At 33.9% G+C, this 27,736-nt stretch overlaps 1 protein-coding gene across 1 annotated transcript; it reads right to left on the bottom strand.

Annotated features, from left to right (window-relative positions):
* Positions 1-2,755: 2,755 nt before the first annotated feature.
* Positions 2,756-5,953, bottom strand: LOC139494194 (uncharacterized). Its single transcript, XM_071282369.1, has one exon. It carries the CDS (start codon positions 5,951-5,953, stop codon positions 2,756-2,758), a length of 3,198 nt encoding a protein of 1,065 aa, XP_071138470.1.
* Between the last annotated feature and the right edge of the window lie 21,783 nt (positions 5,954-27,736).

Here is a 27,736-nt window from a genome sequence, read left to right as displayed (position 1 = left end):
TACCATTGGCATGTTGGATGAGCAAAAGTGGTGTTATTTGTTAGAGACTGGTATGTCCCCTACCACAAGCATGTTGGATGAGCAAAAGTGGTGTTATTGGTTAGAGACTGGTATGTCCCCTACCATTGGCATGTTGGATGAGCAAAACAGTTGTTATTGGTTAGAGACTGGTATGTCCCCTACCACAGGCATGTTGGATGAGCAAAAGTGGTGTTATTGGTTAGAGACTGGTATGTCCCCTACCATTGGCATGTTGGATGAGCAATAAAGTTGTTATTGGTTAGAGACTGGTATGTCCCCTACCATTGGCATGTTGGATGAGCAAAAAAGTTGTTATTGGTTAGAGACTGGTATGTCCCCTACCATTGGCATGTTGGATGAGCAAAAATGGTGTTATTGGTTAGAGACTGGTATGTCCCCTACCATTGGCATGTTGGATGAGCAAAAGTGGTGTTATTGGTTAGAGACTAGTATGTCCCCTATCATTGGCATGTTGGATGAGCAAAAAAGTTGTTATTGGTTTGAGACTGGTTTGTCCCCTACCATTGGCATGTTGGATGAGCAAACAAGTTGTTATTGGTTAGAGACTGGTATGTCCCCTACCATTGGCATGTTGGATGAGCAAAAGTGGTGTTATTGGTTAGAGACTGGTATGTCCCCTACCACAAGCATGTTGGATGAGCAAAAGTGGTGTTATTGGTTAGAGACTGGTATGTCCCCTACCATTGGCATGTTGGATGAGCAAAAGTGGTGTTATTGGTTAGAGACTGGTATGTCCCCTACCACAGGCATGTTGGATGAGCAAAATTGGTGTTATTGGTTAGAGACTGGTATGTTCCCTACCATTGGCATGTTGGATGAGCAATAAAGTTGTTATTGGTTAGAGACTGGTATGTCCCCTACCATTGGCATGTTGGATGAGCAAAAAAGTTGTTATTGGTTAGAGACTGGTATGTCCCCTACCATTGGCATGTTGGATGAGCAAAAATGGTGTTATTGGTTAGAGACTGGTATGTCCCCTACCATTGGCATGTTGGATGAGCAAAAGTGGTGTTATTGGTTAGAGACTGGTATGTCCCCTACCATTGGCATGTTGGATGAGCAAAACAGTTGTTATTGGTTAGAGACTGGTATGTCCCCTACCACAGGCATGTTGGATGAGCAAAAATGGTGTTATTGGTTAGAGACTGGTATGTCCCCTACCATTGGCATGTTGGATGAGCAAAAGTGGTGTTATTTGTTAGAGACTGGTATGTCCCCTACCACAAGCATGTTGGATGAGCAAAAGTGGTGTTATTGGTTAGAGACTGGTATGTCCCCTACCATTGGCATGTTGGATGAGCAAAACAGTTGTTATTGGTTAGAGACTGGTATGTCCCCTACCACAGGCATGTTGGATGAGCAAAAGTGGTGTTATTGGTTAGAGACTGGTATGTCCCCTACCATTGGCATGTTGGATGAGCAATAAAGTTGTTATTGGTTAGAGACTGGTATGTCCCCTACCATTGGCATGTTGGATGAGCAAAAAAGTTGTTATTGGTTAGAGACTGGTATGTCCCCTACCATTGGCATGTTGGATGAGCAAAAATGGTGTTATTGGTTAGAGACTGGTATGTCCCCTACCATTGGCATGTTGGATGAGCAAAAGTGGTGTTATTGGTTAGAGACTGGTATGTCCCCTACCATTGGCATGTTGGATGAGCAAAACAGTTGTTATTGGTTAGAGACTGGTATGTCCCCTACCACAGGCATGTTGGATGAGCAAAAATGGTGTTATTGGTTAGAGACTGGTATGTCCCCTACCATTGGCATGTTGGATGAGCAAAAGTGGTGTTATTGGTTAGAGACTGGTATGTCCCCTACCATTGGCATGTTGGATGAGCAAAATAGTTGTTATTGGTTAGAGACTGGTATGTCCCCTACCATTGGCATGTTGGATGAGCAAAAAAGTTGTTATTGGTTAGAGACTGGTATGTCCCCTACCATTGGCATGTTGGATGAGCAAAAATAGTATTATTGGTTAGAGACTGGTATGTCCCCTACCACAGGCATGTTGGATAAGCAAAAATAGTATTATTGGTTAGAGACTGGTATGTCCCCTACCACAGGCATGTTGGATGAGCAAAAGTGGTGTTATTGGTTAGAGACTGGTATGTCCCCTACCATTGGCATGTTGGATGAGCAATAAAGTTGTTATTGGTTAGAGACTGGTATGTCCCCTACCATTGGCATGTTGGATGAGCAAAAAAGTTGTTATTGGTTAGAGACTGGTATGTCCCCTACCATTGGCATGTTGGATGAGCAAAAATGGTGTTATTGGTTAGAGACTGGTATGTCCCCTACCATTGGCATGTTGGATGAGCAAAAGTGGTGTTATTGGTTAGAGACTGGTATGTCCCCTACCATTGGCATGTTGGATGAGCAAAACAGTTGTTATTGGTTAGAGACTGGTATGTCCCCTACCACAGGCATGTTGGATGAGCAAAAATGGTGTTATTGGTTAGAGACTGGTATGTCCCCTACCATTGGCATGTGGGATGAGCAAAAATTGTGTTATTGATAAGAGACTGGTATTGGTATGTCCCCTACCATTGGCATATAGGATGAACAAAACTGGTGTTATTGGTTAGAGACTGGTATGTCCCCTACCATGATGGGTAAAGAAAAATAGTGTAATTGGTTAGAGACTGGTATGTCCCTTACTACACAAATGTTAGATTAGCAAAAAAAAATCAAAAAAAGTTTCATAATGCATTTATTCTTCATGTCGAAGATCAGTTGTTTCCCTGAATTTATGTAAAATTTTGCTATTACTTATAAATGAGTATTTAGAAAAAGTTGCATTGGATAAATTTTGAATTCTTTTAATTTCTAAGTCTCTAGCTCTAGTTGTAGGAGTATTAACTATGTGACATAATCTGTCTTGATTGACTAAGACTGCAGGGTGCCATGCAAAGTCTGGTGGTGTTCTATCATCACCTGCAGTCTTAGCGCGCGACAGTGCTACAAATAAAGCTCCAGGGGTAAGTGATTCAAACTTTCGTGTGCCTGGATTAATAACAATATATCTACTTGATTCTCCTTCTCCAATAGTCATACCTTGACATCTATGTATTGTAGTGCCCCAGCCCAGCCTGAGTGGTATTTGGGTTATAGAACATGAATAGCAAAAACAATCAATTTTTCGTTTAATAGGTGTAATAGGTACAATTTTTACATCATGGTTTACAAAAGGTGGTCCAGTATATTTTTGAAATTTTACCATCACACAAACTGGTTGACAATCTTTTGGAGTTTTGCCTTCAGGGTAGATAATTTCGACAACCGTCCCAGTTGAACCATTGAACAGGCCAAATTTCACATGTAAGTTTGTTGTCAACATAACTTTACAACCTATGCATAAATAAACGGTCGGAAGTAAGCCTTTAGCGTTTTCACTGGATACACCCTTTGCATGTGAACCATGAGAAATGGCATCTACTTTTGCTATTGGATTTCTTTCATTTGCTTTTAAAATTTTTGTTTTATTATGAAGCCATTCTTCGTTATGGGTAGGAAAAACAAAAAGACTATTTTCATCCATGTCATCTATAAACGATTGACCATGTGACTTAAGGAGGTCTCCCCATTGAAATTTTTGCAGCCAGGTTGCATGGTCTTGAGTAAGTTTGTACTCTCTTAAAGCACCAAGGACATTTTTAAAATAAGATTGATCCTCTGCTTGGCGGACTACAGTTTTTAATAATATTGCCTCGTTAAATTCTTTCCAAACAAGTGCACCATGCATACCTGCTGGGCTTTTTGAATTTGCTTTATATACAGGAGTATCTAAAACTGGGGGCAGTTGCACATCATCACCAAGAAAAATTACAACAGGGAGCCCCCCCCAGGATTGAGAAGCATTTAAACCTTTTTGTACAGCACATCTACACATGTACTCCATCCAACCTAACGTTGTACATCCAATTAAAGAACGCTCATCCACTATAAGTACTTTTAAACCTTCACAGTTTTTTTGTAAAATTTCACCAGTAGAGCCATCAGGAGCTTTCATTTCTTTTGACTTATATGTTGTGGGAATTTTTAAAAAGCTATGCATGGTTACACCATCTATTAAATTAGCACTGTTACCAGTAGGACAGAGAACTTGTACACACTTATTTGTATTAAAAAAACATTTCACTGCTTTTACCAAGCACTTAATTAGATATGTTTTGCCACATCCTGCACTGCCACCTACAATCAGTCTTAATGGAGTAAAATTAACTGGGTTATTTTGAAAATCAAATAATGCTTTCATAACTAAATTAAAGGCAAACATTTGGTCTTCATTTAAAGATGAAATATTTATATCTGTATTAAATGACAGTTCATCAACAGAAATGCTTTCTTCAATTTTCAAGTTCTCTATAAATTTTACTCCCAAGTCTGCAGGATAATTATAGTTTGTGACGGACCAGTTATAATCTGGTCCCCCATCATCAAACTTAAATTCTGAATTGTCTGTGAATTCTGCATTTGGTTTAATAACTTGGATCCACTCTGGCTGAGACATGTTTTCAAATTCAGAATTATCATCGTCCGACTCATCATCCACGAGTCCATTTTGTGCTGCATTATTTGCTCGTTCAACGTCTGCCTTTACAAAGTTTGGACAATAGTCAGTTAATAAAAAATGCCTGAATAAATCATTCCAACTTACATTATCATCTTTAATGTCTGAAAATTTTCTCCAGTCATGCCAATGAAGAATAAGGGTATTTTTACAATAATTTTCTGTAAGGGGACATGTTGCTCTGAGACTTCCACCTGATATAACAGGGACTTTTCCACTTTTGCAAATATAATTGTACCACGAACAGTGATCATTTTCTGGACGGGATAAATACTTATCTAATGGGGTCAGTTTTGTAGCAGTGGATCCATTTTTTTCTAGTATTCGTGCACCAGTTAAACTTATATTTTGAAATGCATGGCTTGATCTATATAGAGGTAAAGCAGACAGTTCAAAAGAGGTTTCAACAGCTGAAATATCTCTTTTAACAGTTCCCATTAATAATTTTGTACATAGTGATTTGGTATTAGAACCGGTTGTTTCATCAGCACTATTTACCATATCATTAAATAAATCTGCCACAGCCCCTGTAGGTTCATTGCCTTTACATGCATAACCACTAACATATTTTTCTACTGCAATAATTTCATTAACAGAGGGATTTTCAGGCCCACTCTTTGAAAGAATTAGAGATATATCACCATTTGCTCGCCATGCCTGTGTGTGTATTTGAGAATGTTGGACCAGATTAGGGTGGTCCCTCTCCATCTCTAAACGTAAGGATCCATTTCTATCTTTTACTATTGCTGGATTATCTCTAACGGTTTTACCTGGGTTTAATGATGTGCCAAACTCCATACGACACTGTTTAACTGGATTAGAGGGGTTATTTCTAGGGGCACGAAGACAATAATCTGAGCACCTATGCAGATTTATTCTGTTACATAGAAGTAAATGATCTTCCAAGATACTTTCTTGTGATTCACTTACATCCATAAGCAATTTATTTAGTGGATATTTTTCATCAGGAGGGGCTGGGGCAGTGCCTTCTGGTGGAGGCCACAGATTTTTTTTGGGCTTATTGTTTTCATCTAGCCCTGCAGGATGGTTTGCAGTCATTTTGTATTCTAGTTTAGCCCAGTCAGAGAGAAGTTTTGCACATTCGTCATCTGTTTTTCCATCAACGTAAGCTTGGTGCATAAGATTGTGAGGTTCTTTGTCAAATCGCCAACACAAACCATGCCAATGTATCATACCTCTTGACTTTGAAAATTCTTGCCTATACCAATAACTATTAACCCCAAATACAGGTCCCATAATCTCTTTGAAATAGCTTTGAGTTCTTTTATCAAAATAATCTCCAACAATGTGTGTATTATCTTGTACAGCTTTGAACATTTTGTTGTGGTCATTTAAATCAATTTCGTTGCCAGTTGTTTCTTTAATGTAAAGGGAAAGGATTCGTTTCAGTGGTTTAAAGTAAAATTCTGCACAACTGCCAGTGGTAAAAAAAGATGGTAGACCCTGACCTTCATTAATTTTATACTGAATAAGGGCTCTTAATTCTTTTGATCTTTGATTCCAATATTGTGAAGTGCCTCTGAGGTTTGCACTGAAATAAAGAATTTTTTTCAGCTACAGATTTATCTCCAGTTTGTAATTTAGCCTTCAAATCTGAAAGTGTTAACATATTTTCACCAAGTTTTTGTTGAACTATAAATGTACTATTATCTAGCACACGTTTTCTATTTATTATATTGTGAACAATGAATTTAAAAAATTTGTGCTTTGCAAAGCGGCCATCCTTATACCAAATTAAATGGTTTGCCCAGTCTGACATCGAAGAACATGTTAATGGGCGATTCATATGGAAGTCTGCACAAGCATGTGGAAATAAACATGGAAAAGCTAGTGTGAAAAAATGTCTTGTAGTAAACTCAGAAAGTGGAATCTTACCACGAGTTGGCCAAGGAATTGATACCTGACCTTTTTTATTAATAGAAATGTTAGTATTTTCTTCTGTAGCAATTTCATCAACAGCATCTTGTATTTTTTGTTTAATATCAAAACATGGTTCTGGAAGCAAAACACTAGAGATAGTTTCTCCTTCCACATTACCTGGATCAATTTGCTTTGGTGCTGGACCCTGATCATTTAAATGTCCAACATTAGAGTTATACTATAATGTATGAATGTTTTGTATTTGCCCATCCTCTGGTAATAAATTTAAGCGTTCTTCACTTATTTCTATGTCAGAATAAGCCGGATTATTTTTTTTTAACCATATAAGGGCTATTTGTACTTTTTGCCGCCTGACATTGAATTCTTTTGATGTATCGTTTTTTCCTATTTTCCTAACTCTTATTATATTAACTTCTGAAGGAAGTTTAGGTAAAATTTTGCCAGGTTCATTTACCTCTTGTGGAAACGCCACACAGTGGCCATTTGCAGCAATACCCCCATGTTTTAACATGTGGATATTTATGCAAGGTGAAATTCGGGAAATTAATTGCTCTTCAACAACAGATAAATTTGCTAGTTCTAGGGGTACTTCTCCAGGATTCATATTATTTTCAGTAGAAAACATCTTAATTACAACTTTATCTTTAAAACACCTTTCACATACACTGTTTTTTTTTCAAATTAATCTTTCTTTCAAAACAAACTGAACAAACATCAATTGTGTAAGACATTTCTTGTAGTTCAAAAGAACGAATGCAGTTAACTGCCTTGTTAAAATGCTCATCATCAGCAAATGGGGGTGGATCTGGTATTGTCTCAAAATTTATATTTAGTTTATTTAGTTTGTATTTAATTTTATTATAATTTTTCAAGCATCTTTTTTTATATTCATCTGGAGTTTCATTTTCAACAGGTGGGTCATATGTTAAACCCAGTTTTCTGCATTTAGTTTGCAGGTCTAAATCTTTTTCTGTTTGATTGTTAGTCATATTTGTTTTATTATGAGTTTCAAGTACCTGATTGTCAGCAATTGTATTTGTTGACACACTGTTTTGGCTATAATTTAGAGAATCTCCAGTATTGAAATGTTCATTGTTGACAGATGTATGTGATATTTGTGCTGTTTTTTTATTTTTCATGATCTTAATTCTTCTCTTTATTCTCAAGCATCTTTTTTGGTATTCTTTTGCAGACTCATTTATATTTGGAAGCTCATATTTTATACCTTGCTCTATACATTCAACCTGCAGTTCTTGATCTCGATTGATTTTTTTAAGTGACTTACTATCAATTGACTTTATAATTGGCATGTTTTTAAATTTTTCAGAAATATGATTTTCTGACATACATGTAACATTTGGAAGGTAAACAATTTTTTGTTTTTTTTTCAGGAACGGTTAAATGTTTAAAATTAAATTTTCTCTTAATACTGGCGTTACCATTTTTATTTGATATTGCATATTTATTTTCATTTAATTGTGACAGTAAAATAATTGGTTGTTGTGGAATTTTTCTCAACAGTTGAAAATGGTTATGGCTAAGTAAAATATTTATTGTTCTACTCTGAGGTGAGTGGATGTATTGCTCTTTGGTAAAAACTGTTTTGTTTGCCAAGTTTGTTCCTTGTATCCAGATATTTATATTGCTTTGAGTAATTTTTGATGCCATTGATATCTCACAAGAGGTTGCCCATCCTCTTCCATTGACCATTGTTTGTAAATAAATATCCCTTGTGATATTGTTATAATGGGATAGTTTTAGAATATCCTCATATATATAAAAATTGTTGTAAATTTCTGAGCATGATAATGAGCGATAGACATGTGTCTGGGAGAAATCCCCATTTATAGCTAAACTAAGTGATGAGAAAAAGCAATTTCCATCTCCAGGAACATCATATATGAAAAAGTTATCGTTTTCTATAGCAATCACTCCATTGTGGGGCACATTTAAAAAAGATTGTTTCTGTACTAAATGCTGTGTGTCTTTTTTGTTGTGTGATTCTGGAATACATTCCTCAGCTTCAGATTTAATAACAGTATCTAATTTAGAATAAATGGCTTTAGTTTTTGTATTTTGGGACTTGACTACATTTGCATATGTTTGCTCACTATTTAGTGGAGAACTTGAAGCATAAACCTGTGTAGAACTTGGAGTAACATTGAAGACTGGCATAATTTCATTCTTGTCTCCGGTTTTCTTGGGAACAAATTTAACAACATCAGCAAAAGTTAAATTGGGAACTAAATATGAAAAATCATCAGTTTTGCAATTATAATGATGATTTGAATGTTTGTCAAAAGAATGACCATTGACCGGTGTATCATTCATATTAGCATATGAATGGTCACTGGTTCTGTTCTGCATATTATCAAAAGAATGGCCATTGACCAATGGCAATGCATAACGAGCATATGAATGGTCACTGCCACTATAACTTTTAATGTTCTGCATTTTATCTCTGTTTTCCTTCTTAAAATAGTATATAATTAAGATGGCAACTTTCAATTCAATTCACACTTACAAGTAGTTCTTTGGCAAATATATATAACGGGTTTTGATGGTCTTGAAAATTCAAGGGTTGTCAGCGAGCCAATAGTCGTCTGCTAACGAACGTGCAGACGATTTTTTTGTGACAAGGAGACATTATATATGGCAATCCTATGAATTTAATGGCAGTTACTATGCGGTAATGTACTTGTAGAATTGATATGTAAAAAAAATATACATTATAAAAGGTAAAAAAGGACTAAAACTTGATATTTTAATGTAAACAAGAAGCGTGTTGCTATGAAGCCACCGGCCATCTTTCCAGTTGTTAAGAAGCTGATGTGTATCAATACCGACAAGTGATAAAAACTAGCGATGACAAATGAATAAATGTTGAATTACTTGATATAATTTTAATCTTTGTTCTATTTTTGTTAAATATCAAACGAATAACAAATTGACACTAAACTAGTCGAACGTTAATCGTAAAAAGGGACACGAAAAGCATATGCATGGTAATGTTATTGTGTTGTAGTCCGTACTCTTTTTGGTATTCATATTTATTTTTTAAGATTGTTCGTCAGCAGAACCGGAATAGATTTTAAAAAGTCGATCTGCGCCGATGCTTCACTACCGGTAACTACTTCTGCGCCGGTCCGGGATTTCAAAACATGACATAAAAAAAAGTTAACGATTTTGAGTTCATTAGTACAATGAAAAATTCGGGAAATTTTCCCGTATTTTTTTTTTTATTGAATTTTCTACTGTTATTGGGGACTCCGTCCCCATATTAAGTGTTAGTCGTTGGTTTTCAAATACAAGATGCATATTGAATATTATTTGGAGATAGAATGCAAAATGTATTATATTCTTTTTATATAAAATCTCAAATTCAATATCTGATGATGTGTAAATTACACTTAACTCAGTTCGTTCAAAATTTATAGCTATAAAACGTATTGTACTCTATTCTTGGTATGAATCTGAAATCATTAACAGATTATTAAATAATCATATAATATAAATCTCATCAGGAATATATCATGTTGGCAAACAGCTTGAAATTTATACCAACGCCATCAATAAAAAATGTGAAAATGTCTATACTGAAAGACTAAAATGAATTTGCTAGAAAACTACGATGTCGATATATGTTCAGTCAAGAAAAAAACTGACCTTCATCCACTTCATAGCAATACATGATATAAACCTGCTTCTACGTGCCATACGTTGGAAAATTATATCAATTTCACAAAGCTTGAATTATCTTTTCTACCAATAGAACAAAAATATGTGAAAATCACTCTTACTAAGATAGAAAGAGCGAAAGAATAGCACAAACATTCACCGTCTTGAAACGGAGAAGTTCAAACAAATTCAACATGATGGATCAAATGAACTAAATGTATTTCTACTTGGCAGACCAATTATATCACAGATCCGTAAATGAACTTATCGGCCATTATGTAGATTATGTTCTTGTACCTATAGTTCAAAATCAGTCTTTATATATAAAAGATACAGCATCTTTCATTAATATAATTGAGAAATTAAATCCTATGTCAAATAGCTTTTTTGGTTTCGTATGATATAAAACAGATGTTGACTAAACTTTCTCAAGCTGCTCTATTAAGTGTCGTGAAACGAGCCTATGAAAATTTTGACAAACTTCGAAGTTAATTTTCCGCCGGACATGTATTCATACATCTGTTGAATAATAAAGGCAACAGTAGTACACCGGTGTTGAAACACATATGTGACTGACTGAGAAAATGGGTCCAGATGAGCTGTATACATATTTTCATTTTTTTGCATTTTTTTATTGCTACTAATGTGCTTACCATGAATACAAAATTTTATGATGATATCTCAACTGGTTTCAAATTTACGGCACATTCTAATTGTGGATGTATTTGGGTGCATAGAATTAAAAACAAAAATTGAAATTCAGACAAAATTCTTATTAGTTATTTTCTTTGGCATTTTAAATGGATTACTATTAAAGGAGTTAAACTTCAAAATTGTATTTTCTATCAACATTCAAAATCTAAATAGCTGTCTTGTTAACATAAATATTAACTTGCTGAAAATGCATGGTAAATATATAGTTTCCATGGAAACAAAAATCGAGATTTTTATTTTTCAGTTTTTTACCTTTTATTTCATACTTTACATATCGTTTTGTGTGTTGTTTCTAGTGGCATTGTGCTGTCTCCTGTGATACCTTATAACAAATCAACAGGTTGTGTTTTGCCTTCCCAAGGCTGGAGCTAGTAGTGATGTGGTTGTTGTTGGTACATGTATGTCATTTTTGTTTTTGTAAATTGTTTTGCTTTAAGTTAGGTCTTTTAATTTTCTGAATTGATTCATTTTTTTCATATCAGATCCTTACAGCCAACTATACAGTATGGGTTTTTTGTTATTGTTGAAGACTGTACAGTTGCCTATGCTTAAATCAACATAATTTAAAATTGCTTAAATTCACATCATTTGAACTTTGATGGATAGTTGTCTCATTGGAAATCAAACCACATCTCTATCTTTATATTGTTGACAATAACCTTATGTTTGATATTGTTATTAAATTAGTAAAGAACACAAAAATATATTTGAGGGTAATTTAATTCAGTAGATTCTGATTTCTTGATGGACATTTGTGTTTTCTGGTATCCACATCACTGGTCAAGTCAACCTCAATTTTAGCAATTGTTGGCTTTGGACAACTGACATCGTTATTAGCGTCGTTATAGCAAAATTCCCTGATTTGTTCATACAAATACCACTGTCTGGCTGCATCTAATGGTGTCAAAGTGTTTGGTATAGTATCTGTTGATATAATAGTGTTCTTTTTTAATAAATTGACTGTTATAGGTACAAAGTCACAGGACACTTTACAAACAACATATCCAGGTTTGGTTGAATCAACCGTAAAGTGGTGATACGTGCTGATATGCTTCAGTGTTTTAAAATACTGCTGAAGGTATTTCTTCCAATCAAAAAATATCACTGGTTTCTCTATATATTTCACTAACTGGGATATGTTATGACCATTTCTGCTAGATTTTTTTTCACACTTTCTGCAATCTGCAAGATATATACAACATTATCGATTTTCATAATGTATATGTACAATGTAGTTTGATTTAAATGTACATTAAATTCAGAAATTATTGCACTGTTTTTATTATTGCGTAAAATGAAAGAGGGTTATAATCACAATATTTTTAACTCAGATTTTGAATACTTTTAGCTGAATTAAACAGGATTTTTCTCAATATTGCAATAATTAAAATTGCATTCCTGTTAAAAAAAAGCAATAGTAAAATTTAATGCAGGCAATAATTTCTGAACTTGCAGTATTCAGAAGAGACAAGAAAAAACAAAAAGTATGACGTGACTTATTTTTCGGCAATGAATAAGCAAAATAAATTGACATGCATACATGTATAATCTTTGACAAGAATATGGTTATATTCGTTTGGTACATCACTGTCACAGTGGTAAAGAGTAGGTAAACCGATCAAAGTTTAGAATAAAATGTTTTAATGATAATAGAAAACAAACATTCTTATCCTAAATCTGTTACATTTGATCGTTCTTAACACGCATGAAATAGTTGCCACTGGACATGAAGCAAACAACAATGATTCAATCAATATTATCTTCTAATTCTGAATTCAGAAAAAAATATTGCAATGTCTTCTTATTATGTACATGAGGTTTGCTTATTAAAACCTAATTTACCAGTACCCGATTAAAAAAAAATTCCTAACAGTATAGTATCTCACTCACATCTGCCATGGTTTCAGCTACGGAGTTGCGCCATTTTACCTTCCATACTCCAAAGCGCCAGTCGGGTTCAAACTTAGTGTGACCAACAATCATCATAGAATACTATATGGACTTGTGTAATCCTACAAAGGAAATGTAAATCAACATTGTTAAACCATGATATGTTGAAACACCCTGTTTTAGGTAATAAGGTTCAAACTTTTTGATAAATAACTTTTCTATGGTGAGAAACAGAACTGTTGCTTTTAATATTGATTAGTTTGCTATTGCATACATGTATTGATATTTAAATTGTGTTGTTTTTACACAGAAGTTCTATTATATAAGTGTTAAAACATGATTTAGAAACATGTACCTGTTAGAACTCTCCACAGGGCATACCACAGTACAACATTGTTTTTATTCTGTCAAGTTATCAAAGTGGAACTTTCCATTAGTCTCTCCATGTCCATAGTACATTAGGTAGTGGTGCATCATGCTTACAACACTGTTAGCACCTTTCCCTGGATTCTCTTCTTTATCGACCAAATAAAATGTCTGTTTACCTGATAACATAAGTGATATGTAATGTCAATTTCTGTACACAAACTGTTGATAAATTATTGACTTAAGTGAACAAATTTACATTGATTTCAATGGTATATCAAATGGTGTGTATAACATGATGTTTACATTTGGAAGGAGTTATAAAGCAAATATAGGTCGAAATAAACAAAGATAACATTTTTGTGAGCTGGATGCAAAGCTATCTCATGAATATTATGCATAATTCAGTATATGTATAACATAAACCTGATATTTTCAGATTGGTGCTATTAGTCTCAACTGTTACTAATTAAATTTACATGTTATTAATAAAGATGATGCAGAAAACTGATATTTTGAAGAAATACTTGTCTGTGAGAAATCTGTCTTTTTTTATAAATGGTTTTATAATAAATAGGCAGCTATTAAGTGCCAATTTTAATGTTTCATATCTTTTATGTCAGGCCTTTAATAGCCAACTGTACAGTATTTAGTTTTTCTTATCATTGTTGAAGGCTGTGTAATTACATTTCTTTTCTTATATCAGAAAAATTCTCTTTGTACATAATGTGGCAGTGTGATTATTTATTTTTCATACCTGATCCTTCAGAGCACATCCCAAACACATTACACTTTCTAGGAGTCTTGAAGTAAATTGGTCCAACCTGCTGAGCATGGTGGGGGAAATGGACCTGTTGTGCATAGTCCCAAGAGTTTGTCAAAAATAAACAAACACCTGAATTGCATTTGATACTGTCCACTCAGTTACTACCTTTAACTCATCTATAGATGTGTAGATATATATTGTCCATGCCAATCAAGGACAATCAATACAATACAATCCAGTTGTTACCTGAGAGGGAGCATCTCAAAGTTGTATCCCAACTAAGGTAATTTTTAAAACCTTCTGCAGGAACGAAAAAAATGCCCATCATAATCCAAAAAAATATTTTATCTTTCTGATATGCAAAAAAAATTTTACTTTTATATATCTAGTGGATGCCAGGCCTTAAAACTTTCCAAACTGCACGGGTAAGTCTGTACACAGAGTAGTTAATGAGGTGAAAATACGGCCATATTTGTCCATTTGTTATGATGAACCTTAACAAGAGCTCCATCATCATCGCTTAGATTTTCACTTTGGGAACTTTCAACTTGGGTAAAATATAATTCGTCGACAATATGTAGCTCTTCAATAAACTCCTCGTCCTGTTTGTCTGTTATTTCTGATGGAATACTTGAGCTAGACGATGACATTTCACTTCCACTTTCGATTTCGGAAAGGGAAGTAATGAACTTACGGGATAAGGCTAAACTACGGAATCATGTTAAAAATAGATATTGTGGACTTTAATTTAAATAGATAATAACTATAAAACGCACACGTGGTAAGCATCTATCATGATATAATTAGTAAAGCTACATTGGGGTTTAGTCAGCAAAAAAATAATTTGCAGGTGCTTGTCGACGTTAACTTTGCAACGTCATAGCCAAAATTACGTTTTACCGCATCTGGGCCCATTTTGTCAGACGTTGTCACATTTTAGAAACGAATGTATTTGAATTTGATGGGGAAATATATAAACAAATTATTGGTACGGCAATTGGTGCAGTTCCTTCACCGGAAATATGTGACATACTTCTGTTTGAAATATTGAATCAAACATATTCTGGATTTCAACATAAAGACAAACAAGTCTACCATGTCAGAAATAGGGACGAAGAATTCATAACATATGATCGAACATCTGATGAATATTTTCGTCTAGCAAATAATTATAACCCTTATTGAAGTCCACCTTTGAAATCTCAAACGAAGAAAAACTCGTTCTTAGATGTTGATGTTATTAAAGGTTAAAGATTTACAACTCATGGCATTCTTAACCTTGAAAGAAACATTTTTTTTCTCTGTCTGCCTCGAAATAGCTGTCACTCACAGCATGTATTCCGGGAAAGTATTAAGGTGAAACACAAGTGACCACAACAAATAAATAAACAATCTAACTAATTTCAAAGTGAAATAATTAAATAGGGGTTATGATAAATTCGAAGTAGATGATGGTATTGCTGATGCTTTATCAATTCACCGTACTGAATTATTACAGCAAATCAAATATTCCGTTACATGGTTAGTTATAATAACTGTATATAACCCATTTATTCGTAAAATTTAAAAAAAAAAAAACGTATCATGACATTTATTTCAGTTTGACGAAGAATGTGTAAAAGTATTCAAATAGCAAACACAAAAGTGTGGGAGACATGCTGATTGGATCAAAGTTAAATACTTAAACACGAAATTGACATTTGGACCCCTGATGATGGCAGATCTGTCCTACATATATAGGCATTTCTCTTTTGTCAATGATTTGACAAAACGAATGAATGCAATGTAACGGTCGTTTTTCAACTGATTCATATTGTTAATATTAGTATGTATCCTTTGTTGTTCTACGTGTCGAAATAAAAGGGAGAGGTGGTAGGGGTCTGCAAAAACTCGTTTCACCTTGAAAAATATAAATGTGCCTGTACTTAACAACAAATACAACATATATTACTGATATAGTTTGATCACATCTAAATTTTGTCAGCTGGACTTGATGTTAATAAAAAAATTAATTGAAACGAAGAAAGGAAGATGCAATTGTCAATGATTGTTGTTAAGATACATGGATCTTTTGTGACTCAGAAATTTCTTAACGGTAAACCAAAAAAAAGTAATGCATGTTTTGTATCTTGATTTTAAAGGTTTCACCGAACAAGATAAGTCAATCCAAAAAACTCAAAACCTCCGTTGTGTTTGTACTTTTTTCAGATCCATAGAAATTATCATCACGACCATATCAAGAACGGAGGCCAGGTAATGAAAACATTTATTCCCCTTATTAATCTAGAACAATTTTATTTTACTTTACTTTCCAAATGGTTTAGGTAAAGCTGCACCAAGTTTTTTAATCATCAACGAACAATCTGACGTGAAATACGGTTATTGTTCTATTTAAATTTGCTGTTTTAAAACTTCGAAACATTTTAAACTAAAGCATGCACCTCTCTCGTGCATATCTCTTATTCTCTTTCCAAGTCTGACTTTACTTAGAGTAATTTCTGCTTTTTTCAGCTCTTTAAAGTTTGCTATAGATTGTAGACTTGCAAATATTTTGTCCTCGAGCATTGATGAAGAGACAATAATTGTTGCAATGCGTATCTGGTGCAATAAAACTAGTAACGTTAAATTTCTTGACTTGTTTTGAAAAGTAAAACCTTCAAACTTTCTGATAGAATTTTCAATTTGGTCTGATTTTTTCTCTCTTTTATGACTTTGATCATTGAACAATTGGTTTTTATTTTGAATTTGACTTTTCGCGAAAAAAAAAAGGTTCGTATAATATTCACCACGTATCTTTTGTTGTTCAACTTGTAGACATAAAGGAATTTACTAATCTAGTTTTTCCCTCAAAAACATAAATGTGCCTTCACCTAGTTAGATATATCAGAGATATCTATAGTTATATGTTAATGTTTTCAGGGGGAATTATTGTTCATGGCATTTTAAAATGAGGAAAGGAGGATACAAATTTGGTAAAGACGTTAAGAACATACCCGGTATTATTTGTGACACAGATATATCTTAACTGCAAACCAAACACTACACATTTCGTATTTTGATTTTGCGAAACAAGAAGGGTCAATTCAAAAATCTGAATATTTCTTTATTGTTTTCCGAAAAAAAAAATTACAGGCACATTTTCAAATTTTGTGTTGTTTTTTTTCAAATCCAGGAAAAGGATTATCACAACCATTTTAAAGACAAAGAAGACCAGGTAGTGTAAACATAAAATTTTAAGTGGTATTACATGTAGGTGAAAGATGCAACGTTCTGTCATGATCAACGAACAATATTCAATTGCCTAAAAATTATCTACTATGACTCTGTAATTACTTTACTTTGATGTGTATGGCATATTGGTTCATTAAATTGTTTATTGATAATTCAAATTAAAGTAAAGGATTACTTAAGATTTTCGTTACTAATATGAATATCTTACTGTATTTTGTGTCATTATTATTTTCAGTTTATTGGGTCATTCCACCATTCCGATTTCCATTATTAATTGTCGTGATACGCCCTTTTGGTCTAATTTTGATTATGTTGTTTTAACCTTTACGAGCGAAAACACACTTTGCTTATTAAAAAAAAGCATGCAAGCCATAAATTGGTGGAAATTCTCAGATGGATTGGGCCGTTATATTGCAATTATCCTGAGCGTTATCAATATGAATGTGATAACAAATCTATCGCTTGCATGAATTATTTATATTCTAATAGGACAATTACGGTAAATTAAAACAGTAACACAAACATAAATGTGCCTTGTGTGTGGGAGTTCTATTTTACCCCCTGTAAGATAAAGCTTAAAAATTTCCCAAAATATTAGGCTTGCATACATTATTTCCACAACAACGTCCAGCAAAAAAGCATTTAATACATTTAATTATCAACCTAAATATTTCGTTACTATTTATCGTCAACTAAACAGTTGACATGATGTAGCTTAGGAGTGAGCCGCCATGTTGACTTGCCGAAATTCTTAAATGTGGTAAGAAAGCAGTATGATAGAATATGAAACAACAACTACTTGAAAAGTCATTTCATTGTGAAAGTATCCGAATTTGGAGCGTTCATGTAGCATAATAACATTCCGCTTGATAGTTGTCATTCGAATAACGTCATGCTTTGACCTGATTTTGAAGCTACCAGATCTTACCTGGACTTTCCTGGAATTTTACTTTATTTTGTTTTTATACATTTTTCAAAGCTCTCTTACAATAATCCTTTTTATTATGAATTAGTATTGGAATATCGATTCTGTAGTCCTATTATCAATTTTAATTTTAACATAGCGAAATCGAAATGATATTTGCACAAATGTTACGATACATGTGGATTTACATTCGAGATAAATTGTAACAGCTCTTATCTACATGTTGTCTCCTTGAAATATGTGAAATAATGTGTATAGTGATATGACTCATAAACTGTAAAAAGAAGAGACCGAGACAGTTTTAAATTGAGATCGTCTGAAATGACCTTACAATGCAGGTCAAGAACACAGTTTAAATTGAATTTCTATTGTTGATCGTCTGTTATTGTGGATACATGTCTTTAACTCCTCGGTGAAAGAAGAAAGGGAAATTAATGAAGTAAAGTGTTTTGCATACTATAGAAACGATATTCATACTATAACATGTTCTGTTGTAAAGCCAACCACACGTATTAAGAGAGCGGATTACCAATACAAAATGGTAAACTGAGAAAACATATTTCCAGATCTGTTACATCATTCTTATTTATGTTCTTATTTAACATATATGTGTCCTTTCTTCAGATATGTGTCACGTGACAGCATGACACTCATATCTTTTTCCCTTGTTTAAGCCTCACATATGTGCACTTCATTCAGATATGTTTCTCGTGTAGTCATGACACACAAGTGTGTGGTCCTTTGGTTATTCAAATTCGTTTCCTTTTGATTCAATAAACTTGCAGTGATTTCACGTAAATTGGAACAGGCACATATATGGCAACAAAAGAAAAAGGTTAAAAGACATACAATTGTATATAAAATACTACATAAAACACATAAGATTGACCAGCAACAGGCACCCCACAAGAAACGGGAAACAGAAGGACAGAATTATGGTTACGACGATTGTTACATACATGTATACGTCGTCATCTGTGAAACACATATTCCATAACGGTCAATCAACTCATGATGGCGTCCTGCCAATTTGTTAAAGGGGTGATTTCGACGCCACCACTTGGAACTCTTGGCTTAATAGCTTCCTTGTGAGTCGCAAGGAAATAATGTGTAAAATACGAAACTTGGAATAGCGTATTAACTGGGTGATATATACTCCATAAGCAGGGGCTGCTGGAATGTTGTTTCGTAGAATTAGAAAGGATACAATTGGGCAGCTGAAATCATCTCTTTTGTCGTAAAGGTTTGTCCGCTACCGACCCCTGATTTCTAGATGTAAGTCAAGATAGGATGCAGACTTAACTCTGTCCGTTGTATTCTCTATTTCAAGTTAGATGGGATGAATTCGTTCAATATAGTCGTCAAACTGTGAATTATTTAGTGAGAGGGCATCATCTGGGTAGCTGAAAATTAGTTAAAAGATAATGGGACCTACTCTTTCAATTTATCTATTAGTTATGGATTTTAATTGTGAAATATCCCCAATTCTATTTTGCTGGATTTGTCAAGAATTATGCAAACAATTCTAGCATATTACTACTGAGATAATTTCGATAATAAATATTTGACAGTTAAAATACTTGAAATAAAGCGGCTTTACAACAGTTTAAAACTATTTTTTTCTGAAATCCGGTGTCCAACTAGATAATCAAACTATTTTCAACCAATGGAAGTCTGGAGATAGACCAGTATAGTTCTAACAAAAACTCGAAGAGTGTTGAAATCTCGTACTATAGCTTTATAGGGAGATAGACCATTACTCCTGGATATCAAATATATAGATTATCCATTTTTATCAAAAGAGACATATAACACTATAAACTCACTCGACGAAGTGTACCGAATGGTGATTATGGACAATAAATAACAGAAATTATGCACAACCATTGTTTGAGATAGTAATCAAACTGAACCCAAAAACTCATGAAATGAACAGATTATTTGTTGTATGAATGTCTTAGCTTATATAAGAATGTATTGGCTACTTGCAGAAATTAAAAATTGATCTTGTAGTACAAAGTTTTAATGTCATATTATGTGAATTACATGAGATATGACAAATCTGTAAAAAAGACTCAATATTTTTGAAAAAAAAGAAAATCACAATAGATATCTGGAAGGGGAAATACGATCAACCAATACGTACTTGTCTATAACATGATTCAGGCTGATAATCGCCGCGTTTTGTTTTAATTTTTTAAGTACATAAATTCATTTTTAGTTGGCGATTGAAATAGCTTGATGAATAATATTATATATTTAACGGGTTACGAAATAAATATTTATGTATTTGAAAATTTGGTAAAAGGAAGTCTTGGAATGTAACCAACAATGAAAATCTTTTTTAGACAAACAAGAAGTGCAAACAAATATTGAGAGAACATGCTGAAATTGTACCCAGAGATGCACTTCGTCATATAAGGGAGGAATACACAGTTTTTATTTCAAACACCGAAGATGATAATACCGTATTCCATCATCTACGAACAAATATTTTGAAAATAGCAAGGACTATGAACACTTGGAATAAAGAATATCCTTTAAAATTCATACAACTTGAGAGACTTCTCAAAGAAAAAAAGGCTGATCCCCCAATTGCTTCATTTAATGAGATTGCAGAACTTGCAAATACGATACCTAAGCCTCTTAATACAGAAGAATTAAGATTGTTTCTTAAGTATCATCACGAGATTAGATCAGTGGTATACTTCAAAGACATTCCGGACTTTGTTATCCTAGATACACAATGGTTATCCGATGCATTTAAATGTATAGTGACCGCAAAGGCGTTTCAACATGTTCAAGGGACAAAATTGCAGAATAGAGATGATTGGAATGACTTCAATCTGAAAGGCAAGTTGAGTCATGCAGTCATAGTGGAAATATATAGTAATCACGAGCTTTTTGCAAAACATAAAACTCATATCCTTAAAGTGATGGAGAAGTTTAATATCATAATACCTTCAAAGAAAAATGTCGATACCGATGAAACCTGCTATTATGTACCTTGCATGATTAAGGCAGAACAGAAATGTGATATTCACGAAATGTTTGGAGTAACCCATGAGAAAAGATCCACATGGTTATGCTTTGAATTTACATTTCTGCCCCCACATCTAATGAATCATCTGATTGCTTCTTTATACAGAACGTATGAATTTGCAGAAGTGGTCGAAGAAATTGCTTTGTTTAAAAATATGACTGTATTTGATATACAAGAGACAGGGTTGCACAAGTTACTTCTCGCAACATACAGTAATCTTATACAGATTCAACTTTGGGAATTTGGAGAAGATGGAGGCTCATATACTCATGTGGCCGAGGATGTTACAGACGAACTTAACAAGATAATTGATAAGAGATTCAAGATGACCAATGTCATCTTTGAGACAAAATTAAAATGCAGATCAGCAAAATACGATTCAATAGGTGGTCTCACTAAATTAGGTGATGAGCGGGAAGCCTACTACTGTAAGACTTGTACTATGACACATATTTTCAAAGAGGATTGGTCATCTCCTTTTCAAAAGCAGGTATATATTTAGGTTTTCAAACTTTTTGTGGAAAGATTTTATTTGATTGTTCGTCGTTGTTCGTTGCAAAATTTGAATTCACATTATTTTATTCATGACATAACGATTTGTTAAATATTCTGACAACATTTCTTTGTTTGCTTTAACTACTTTTCAAAAAAACGAAACAGATGAGAGATTTCTATTTTATTCATGTCAACTTAAAATGAAAATCATGATTTATTTGTTATGCCCCCGCATTTGAAAGTTGGGGGGCATATTGTTTTACCCCTTTCCGTCCGTCTGTCTGTCCGTGTCCGTCCGTCCGTCTGTCCGTCCCTTTATGGGTATATAGTTATTCGAGATAACTCCTCCTACAGTTTGAATAATTATGTGAGGTATTTACTTGCATAAGAGGTGCATAGCGTTTGCGGATAACTTCTCCTACAGTTTGAAAGCCAAGAAGTTTTCACTTTGCTGGCTGTTCGTACATATAGTGAAGGTGTGTATGTGGTCAGGCTTTTGATTTTTATCATTATTTGCTCTTTTTGGAGATAGTTATGTCACCCTGACGAAGGTCGGGTGACATATTGTTATTGTTCCATTCCTTTTTTTTATTCATAATTATTATTCCACACCTTTTTTGTCCAGACTATTTCTCGGAATGGTATGGACCAATGATGATGGAACTTTACCATAATGTTAACCCCCATGTGTAGATGTGCAATCGGGGGTTGGCATTTCCAAGATGGCTACCATTGTCATGGAAACAGAAAAAGAGTGAAAAAATGGAAGTTTAGTTTTTTGTGAATAATTTGAGTATGTCGTAACATTAAATCATCTAATTTTGACACATTGTAGCTCTACTCGTTATACATGTTTTGGATGATTTTGAGATTACTGGGATCTACATTGTTGCCATGGAAACTGTTCAAAAATAGCAAAATTTTGAAATTTCTTCAAAAATGTATCAAACTTAACATAAATGTTTACTGGCAAATCAGGATGCTGTATTCAACTTTGGAATTTCCAAAATGGCTGCCGTTACCATGGAAACACGGCAAAAATGTGAAAATGTGATAGAACATTTTAGAACATTAGTGTTAAATAAATTCTACAGCCATTAAATGTTATATGATGGTATAATATTATGGGGAGCACAACATGAAGCAGCATTATGACTTTGGAATTTTCAAAATGGCGGCTGTTTCCATGGAAACACGGCAAAAAAATCAAAATGCTCAAAACTTCATGAAACTTTACAAAAATGTTAAACACCATTCATGGATGTTGCATTTGACTTTTGAATTTTCAAAATGGCCGCCGTTGCCATGGAAACAGCATAATAGTACAAAATTTAAAATGTGAACCTAACGCTATGAAAAACAACAGAAATATCTGTTGTCATGCATACATCTGCATTCACTGATGGAAAACTTCGAAATGGCTGCTGTTAAGTGGCAATTGGCGGACCAGGGTGACATCCGCTATTGCTGGCAATGGCAATTCTAGTTTAACTTTGTCCTTTTTTTTGAGTATTTACTTGCATAAGAGGTGCATACCGTTTGCGGATAACTTCTCCTTTAGTTTGAATGCTAGGAAGTTTTCACTTTGCTGGCTGTTTGTACATGTATTGCAGGTGTGTATGTGGTCAGGGTTTTGATCTTAGTAATATGTGCTCTTTTGGCAGATAGTTTAACGTTGTCATTTTTTGAGTATATACTTGCATAAGAGGTGCATAGCGTTTCCGGTTAATTCCTCCAACAGTGAACCATAGACATATGTGCTCCCATGCTCAACCTTGTGTATTTTAAAATAACACTTAGCATCTGCGGGGGCATCATTTATGTCTCCAAGACACAGTAATATCTCAAAGAAAGTCCTACATTGACTTTGTTATAATACAGTTACTTCAGAGTGGAGTGCAGAGCCATCACTTTGTCTAGTGTTTACTTAAGTTTCTTAAAAAAAAATCCTTTTGATATCAATTTATGTAAATTGTAAGTGTTCACTACGAAAATTGAATGCAACATTCCATATGATTTTAAATTGTTGTTTCTTCTTTTTTTTAGTACGTACCTGATTTTTCTGAAAAACATGGTAAGCAGACACTTTACATCAAAACTCGATCCAAAACTAGACATTTTGGTTGCGAAAATATCCTATTACAATTTTTACATTTACTTTTTTTAAACTACATACCTTTCTGGAGCATTTGACAGGTTCCTGTTGCCCAATCTTTATATATCGTCGTAGAGTGTTTAGAAATTATTTGTCTTTCTGTCAGTTTTTCTTTTTTTTCGATTCGTTGTCATTTTTATTGAATAATGAGTTTTGAATTCCCCATGGTATAGTTTTTAAAAGCACCTGCTTGAAAATCGTTGATTTTTCATCATTTTCATTTTCAATTACATGTTTTACGTTTTAATAATATACCCCCGCTCCATCGTACATTTACATATCGCAGCTAATTCGTTAAGCTCATGCTTGTTCACATTGTATTGACTTCATTGACGGGGGCATGTTCCTTGCATACAAAAGCACCAATACAGTTATGAGGAAGAACGACTTAAATTGAGTTTTCAAAAGGTTGTATGGGAGTATCCCTTGCAACAAATGTGGGGCAAATTATGATATGTTCCAAAATATAGTAAAAATGATAGTTTACCAAACTTGGTTAAAAATACAGGTTTAAAAACTTGACACATTGTGAATGAGTTATACAGGCCTCATTATATAAATCGAAGGTGAACTAAATGGAAGAGTTTTTAAAATCATTATAAGAAGAAAGATCTAAAAAAATCCCTCTAACATACTAGAAGAAAAAATGGGGTCACCTTGCAATTTTTTTCCGGCTTTAACATAGAATATAAAATTTCCTGTAGCTTGTATCATAAATTACACAATTACCGAGCTACCGTCCTTTTATACGTCCGGTAAAACATATTTTATCTTTGTAAAAATATTTGTAATTATAAGATAAAAAGTAAAATCACAAAAATACTGAACTCCGAGGAAAATTCAATCGGAAAGTCCCTAATCACATGGCAAAATCAAATAACAAAACACATCAAAAACGAATGGACAACAACTGTCATATTCCTGACTTGGTACAGGGATTTTCAAATGTAGAAAATGGTGGATTGAACCTGGTTTTATAGCGCTAAACCTCTCACTTGTACGACAGTCGCATCAAATTCAATAATATTGATAATGATGCGTGAACAAAACAAACAGACACAATAGGTAAAAATGTCACAAATAAAGGTAAAAAGTCTATTTCGGTAGGTCACATTCGTGAAAAGGGAACGGGATTGTACTTACGACATAAGGAACATATCCGATATCATCTATATAACAGATATTCCATAACGGTCAACCAACTCGTGATGGCGTCCGTAAAATTCACTATTGGGAAGCTTAAATCATCTCTTTTGTCATAAAGTTTTGTTTTCAACCGACCCTCATAGTCAATTTCTAGATTTAAATCCTAATCAAGTGGCAAAATCAAAAGATCAAACACATCAAACGAAGGGATAACAACTGTCATATTCCTGACTTGGTACAGGCATAATTCACACACTTTTTTTAATGAAAATTCCTATTAGCATATTATTTTCCTGCATCGAAATTATCCGACTTGAAAATCTACACCTGTTGTGCAGTGCATGTTTACAATAAAAAATGATTCCCGTTCTTCCTTAAGACTAACATTTATTTAGTATTAGTTGCATTGTATATGTAACAGGGACTTAATGAAAAAAAGTTTTAACCAGATCTACATATCTTCCAATAAAATATCTTCTTTTTAAGACCTTGGCCAATAACAAAATGATAATGACAATCCCTTGAAAAGAGGCTATTTTCTGTCAGTTTTTGCTTTTTGCATCTAAGGTTGTAAATAAAAAACCATTAAGCAAATATTAGATTAAAACTTCAGGTACCGATATCAAACAGACAAACTCTTGTTAACATCTGAAAATGTGTTTTTATAGATAAATATGATTTGGAGTTTAGGGGGGGGTTATATTCTCTGAACCAGTATACAATTTTGTTAAGGGGCCAGCTGCTCTTTGTCGAGTTATTGTCTCTTTGACACATTCCCCGTTTCCATTCTCAATTCTATAATATTCTTTTAATTTTTTAATTCAGGGCCACATACAGTTGCTTCTTATGTTTCCATCTTCTCTAAACTTAAAACCGTTATTAACGAAAACATCCGGCTATAAGATTAAACTTGAAATTATGAGTTTTCAAATTACTAGAACCAACATAGTGATTATTTTCAGAGGATGGGACTGTCCGTGTAATCTCAAAGTAGCTTGTTCGCCTCGAATGTGAGAAGTCGTGAGTGTGACACATAGACTGGTAAACCCAAATACTTTAAAATTGATATTTTCTGCTTGTCATCTAAGCACATGGTATTAAGAAGTTACAGCAAAGACTGATGGCTTAAAATTGGAAAATGTGTCCGGGTAGTGGGATATTTATGAACTGCTACCCGGTGATCTAGTACGTTACAAATTTTTCTGTCTGTCTAGTACAAAGTAGGGTTTATTTGTTATCGCAGCAACATGTTCTCGTAATAAATAAGCACGTAATGTGCCGCTGCACATTAATTCATCTTCCTTTGTTATCGCAGCAACATGTTCTCTTAATAAATCATCATCATCATCATCATCGTCCTCGTCGTCGTCGTCCTCATCGTCATCGTCGTCGTCCTCATCGTCGTCATCGTCATCGTCATCATCATCATCATCATCATCATACAGCGAGAAAATCCCGCACCCGGAGGCGGGCTTCAGCTGGCCCCTTAACAAAAATGTATACTTGTGTAGAGAATATGGACTTCACACTAAATTCCAAAACATGTTTATCTTTAAAAAAAACATTTTCAGATGTTAACAAGAGTTAGTCTGTTCGATATCGGTACCTGAATTTGAAAGAAACGTAAGCAAAACCGAATCTTGTTTTTATTATTGTATTATTGCCCCAAGTTGGAAATATTCTATGTGTCGAAACTTCCAATCATCTTGTTATATCAATATGTATGGACCATATTTTTCAAAACGATGAATAAAAAAAATAGAATGAAATTCTTGGATTCTTTCGATCATAAGCCAAAATAATCAAGCCTTTGGTGACTTTTTGTGTCGTTGTGCAATTTGATTGGAGTGTATACCCTCTCAATCTTTTTTTTTAATGTGATGTCAATTCAATTATTGATTAACAAAACATAGTAACTTTACTCATTTCTTATTGATAGCGATTTACACCCTAAATAACATAGAATTTAGAATGAAAACGGAGAATGTGTCCAATAGACAACATCCCGACCAAAACGCAGCAAACAGCTCAGGGCAACCAATGGGTCCTCAGTGCAGTGATAAAATTGCGAACCCGGAGGTGGGCTCAGATAGCCCCTACACAATAATGTATACTTGGTCAGCAAAATGGACACCACACTAAATTTCCAAACATACAAATGAACCAAAATTAAAAAAAACCACACAAGATTAACAATGGCTAGAGGCGCACACATGCAATTCATTATACTATTGCTTAATTTTTTCTCCTGTCAACTAACATTCCATTTTAAGCGATATCCTTTTAAGACAGAATGTGTGAAGGTTTGATTAAAATCTTGGCAGTACATGCAGTTGAGGGAGTAATTATATTAACTTTTCTGATTCATCATTAGTTTTCCTGTATTCACAGTCAGAAAAAAACGTTTTAAAAAAATTAAAGAACTAAATGTTTTCGTTAGATTTAAATCATTTCCGAGGCAACGCCTAAATTACATAATTTTCTTTATGTAAATCTGAGTTTATCACGTTTTCGCTTTTACTGGTATTATGTATGTTTGAGAAAATACGTTCGCTTACAAAAACTGCAAATTCATCAACATTATTATTAATGTAATATTACCATAATAAACAGTAGCCATTGGTAATAATTTTAGGAAAACCAACTGTTAGTGTTAGTAGAAAGGTGTATAATGTTAAATTCAAATCAAGAACAGAGCTTTCCTGCTCTGTCATCGGTCATCCAAAAGTCGACTCAATAACATGGATACATATGAAAGATGGACAAAGAAGAGAAATTAGAGTAAACCCACGCAAATATTATGGACTTGC

This window comes from Mytilus edulis, chromosome 11 (assembly GCF_963676685.1).
Source record: "Mytilus edulis chromosome 11, xbMytEdul2.2, whole genome shotgun sequence".
Taxonomy (NCBI): Eukaryota; Metazoa; Mollusca; class Bivalvia; order Mytilida; family Mytilidae; genus Mytilus; species Mytilus edulis.
The sequence above is the reverse complement of the archived record's forward strand: the minus strand, read 5'-3'. Positions and strand labels throughout refer to the sequence as shown.

Excerpts from the sequence above, each read along its gene's own strand:
- LOC139494194 (XM_071282369.1), bottom strand. The coding sequence starts at position 5,953 with ATGTTCAAAGCTGTACAAGATAATACACACATTGTTGGAGATTATTTT.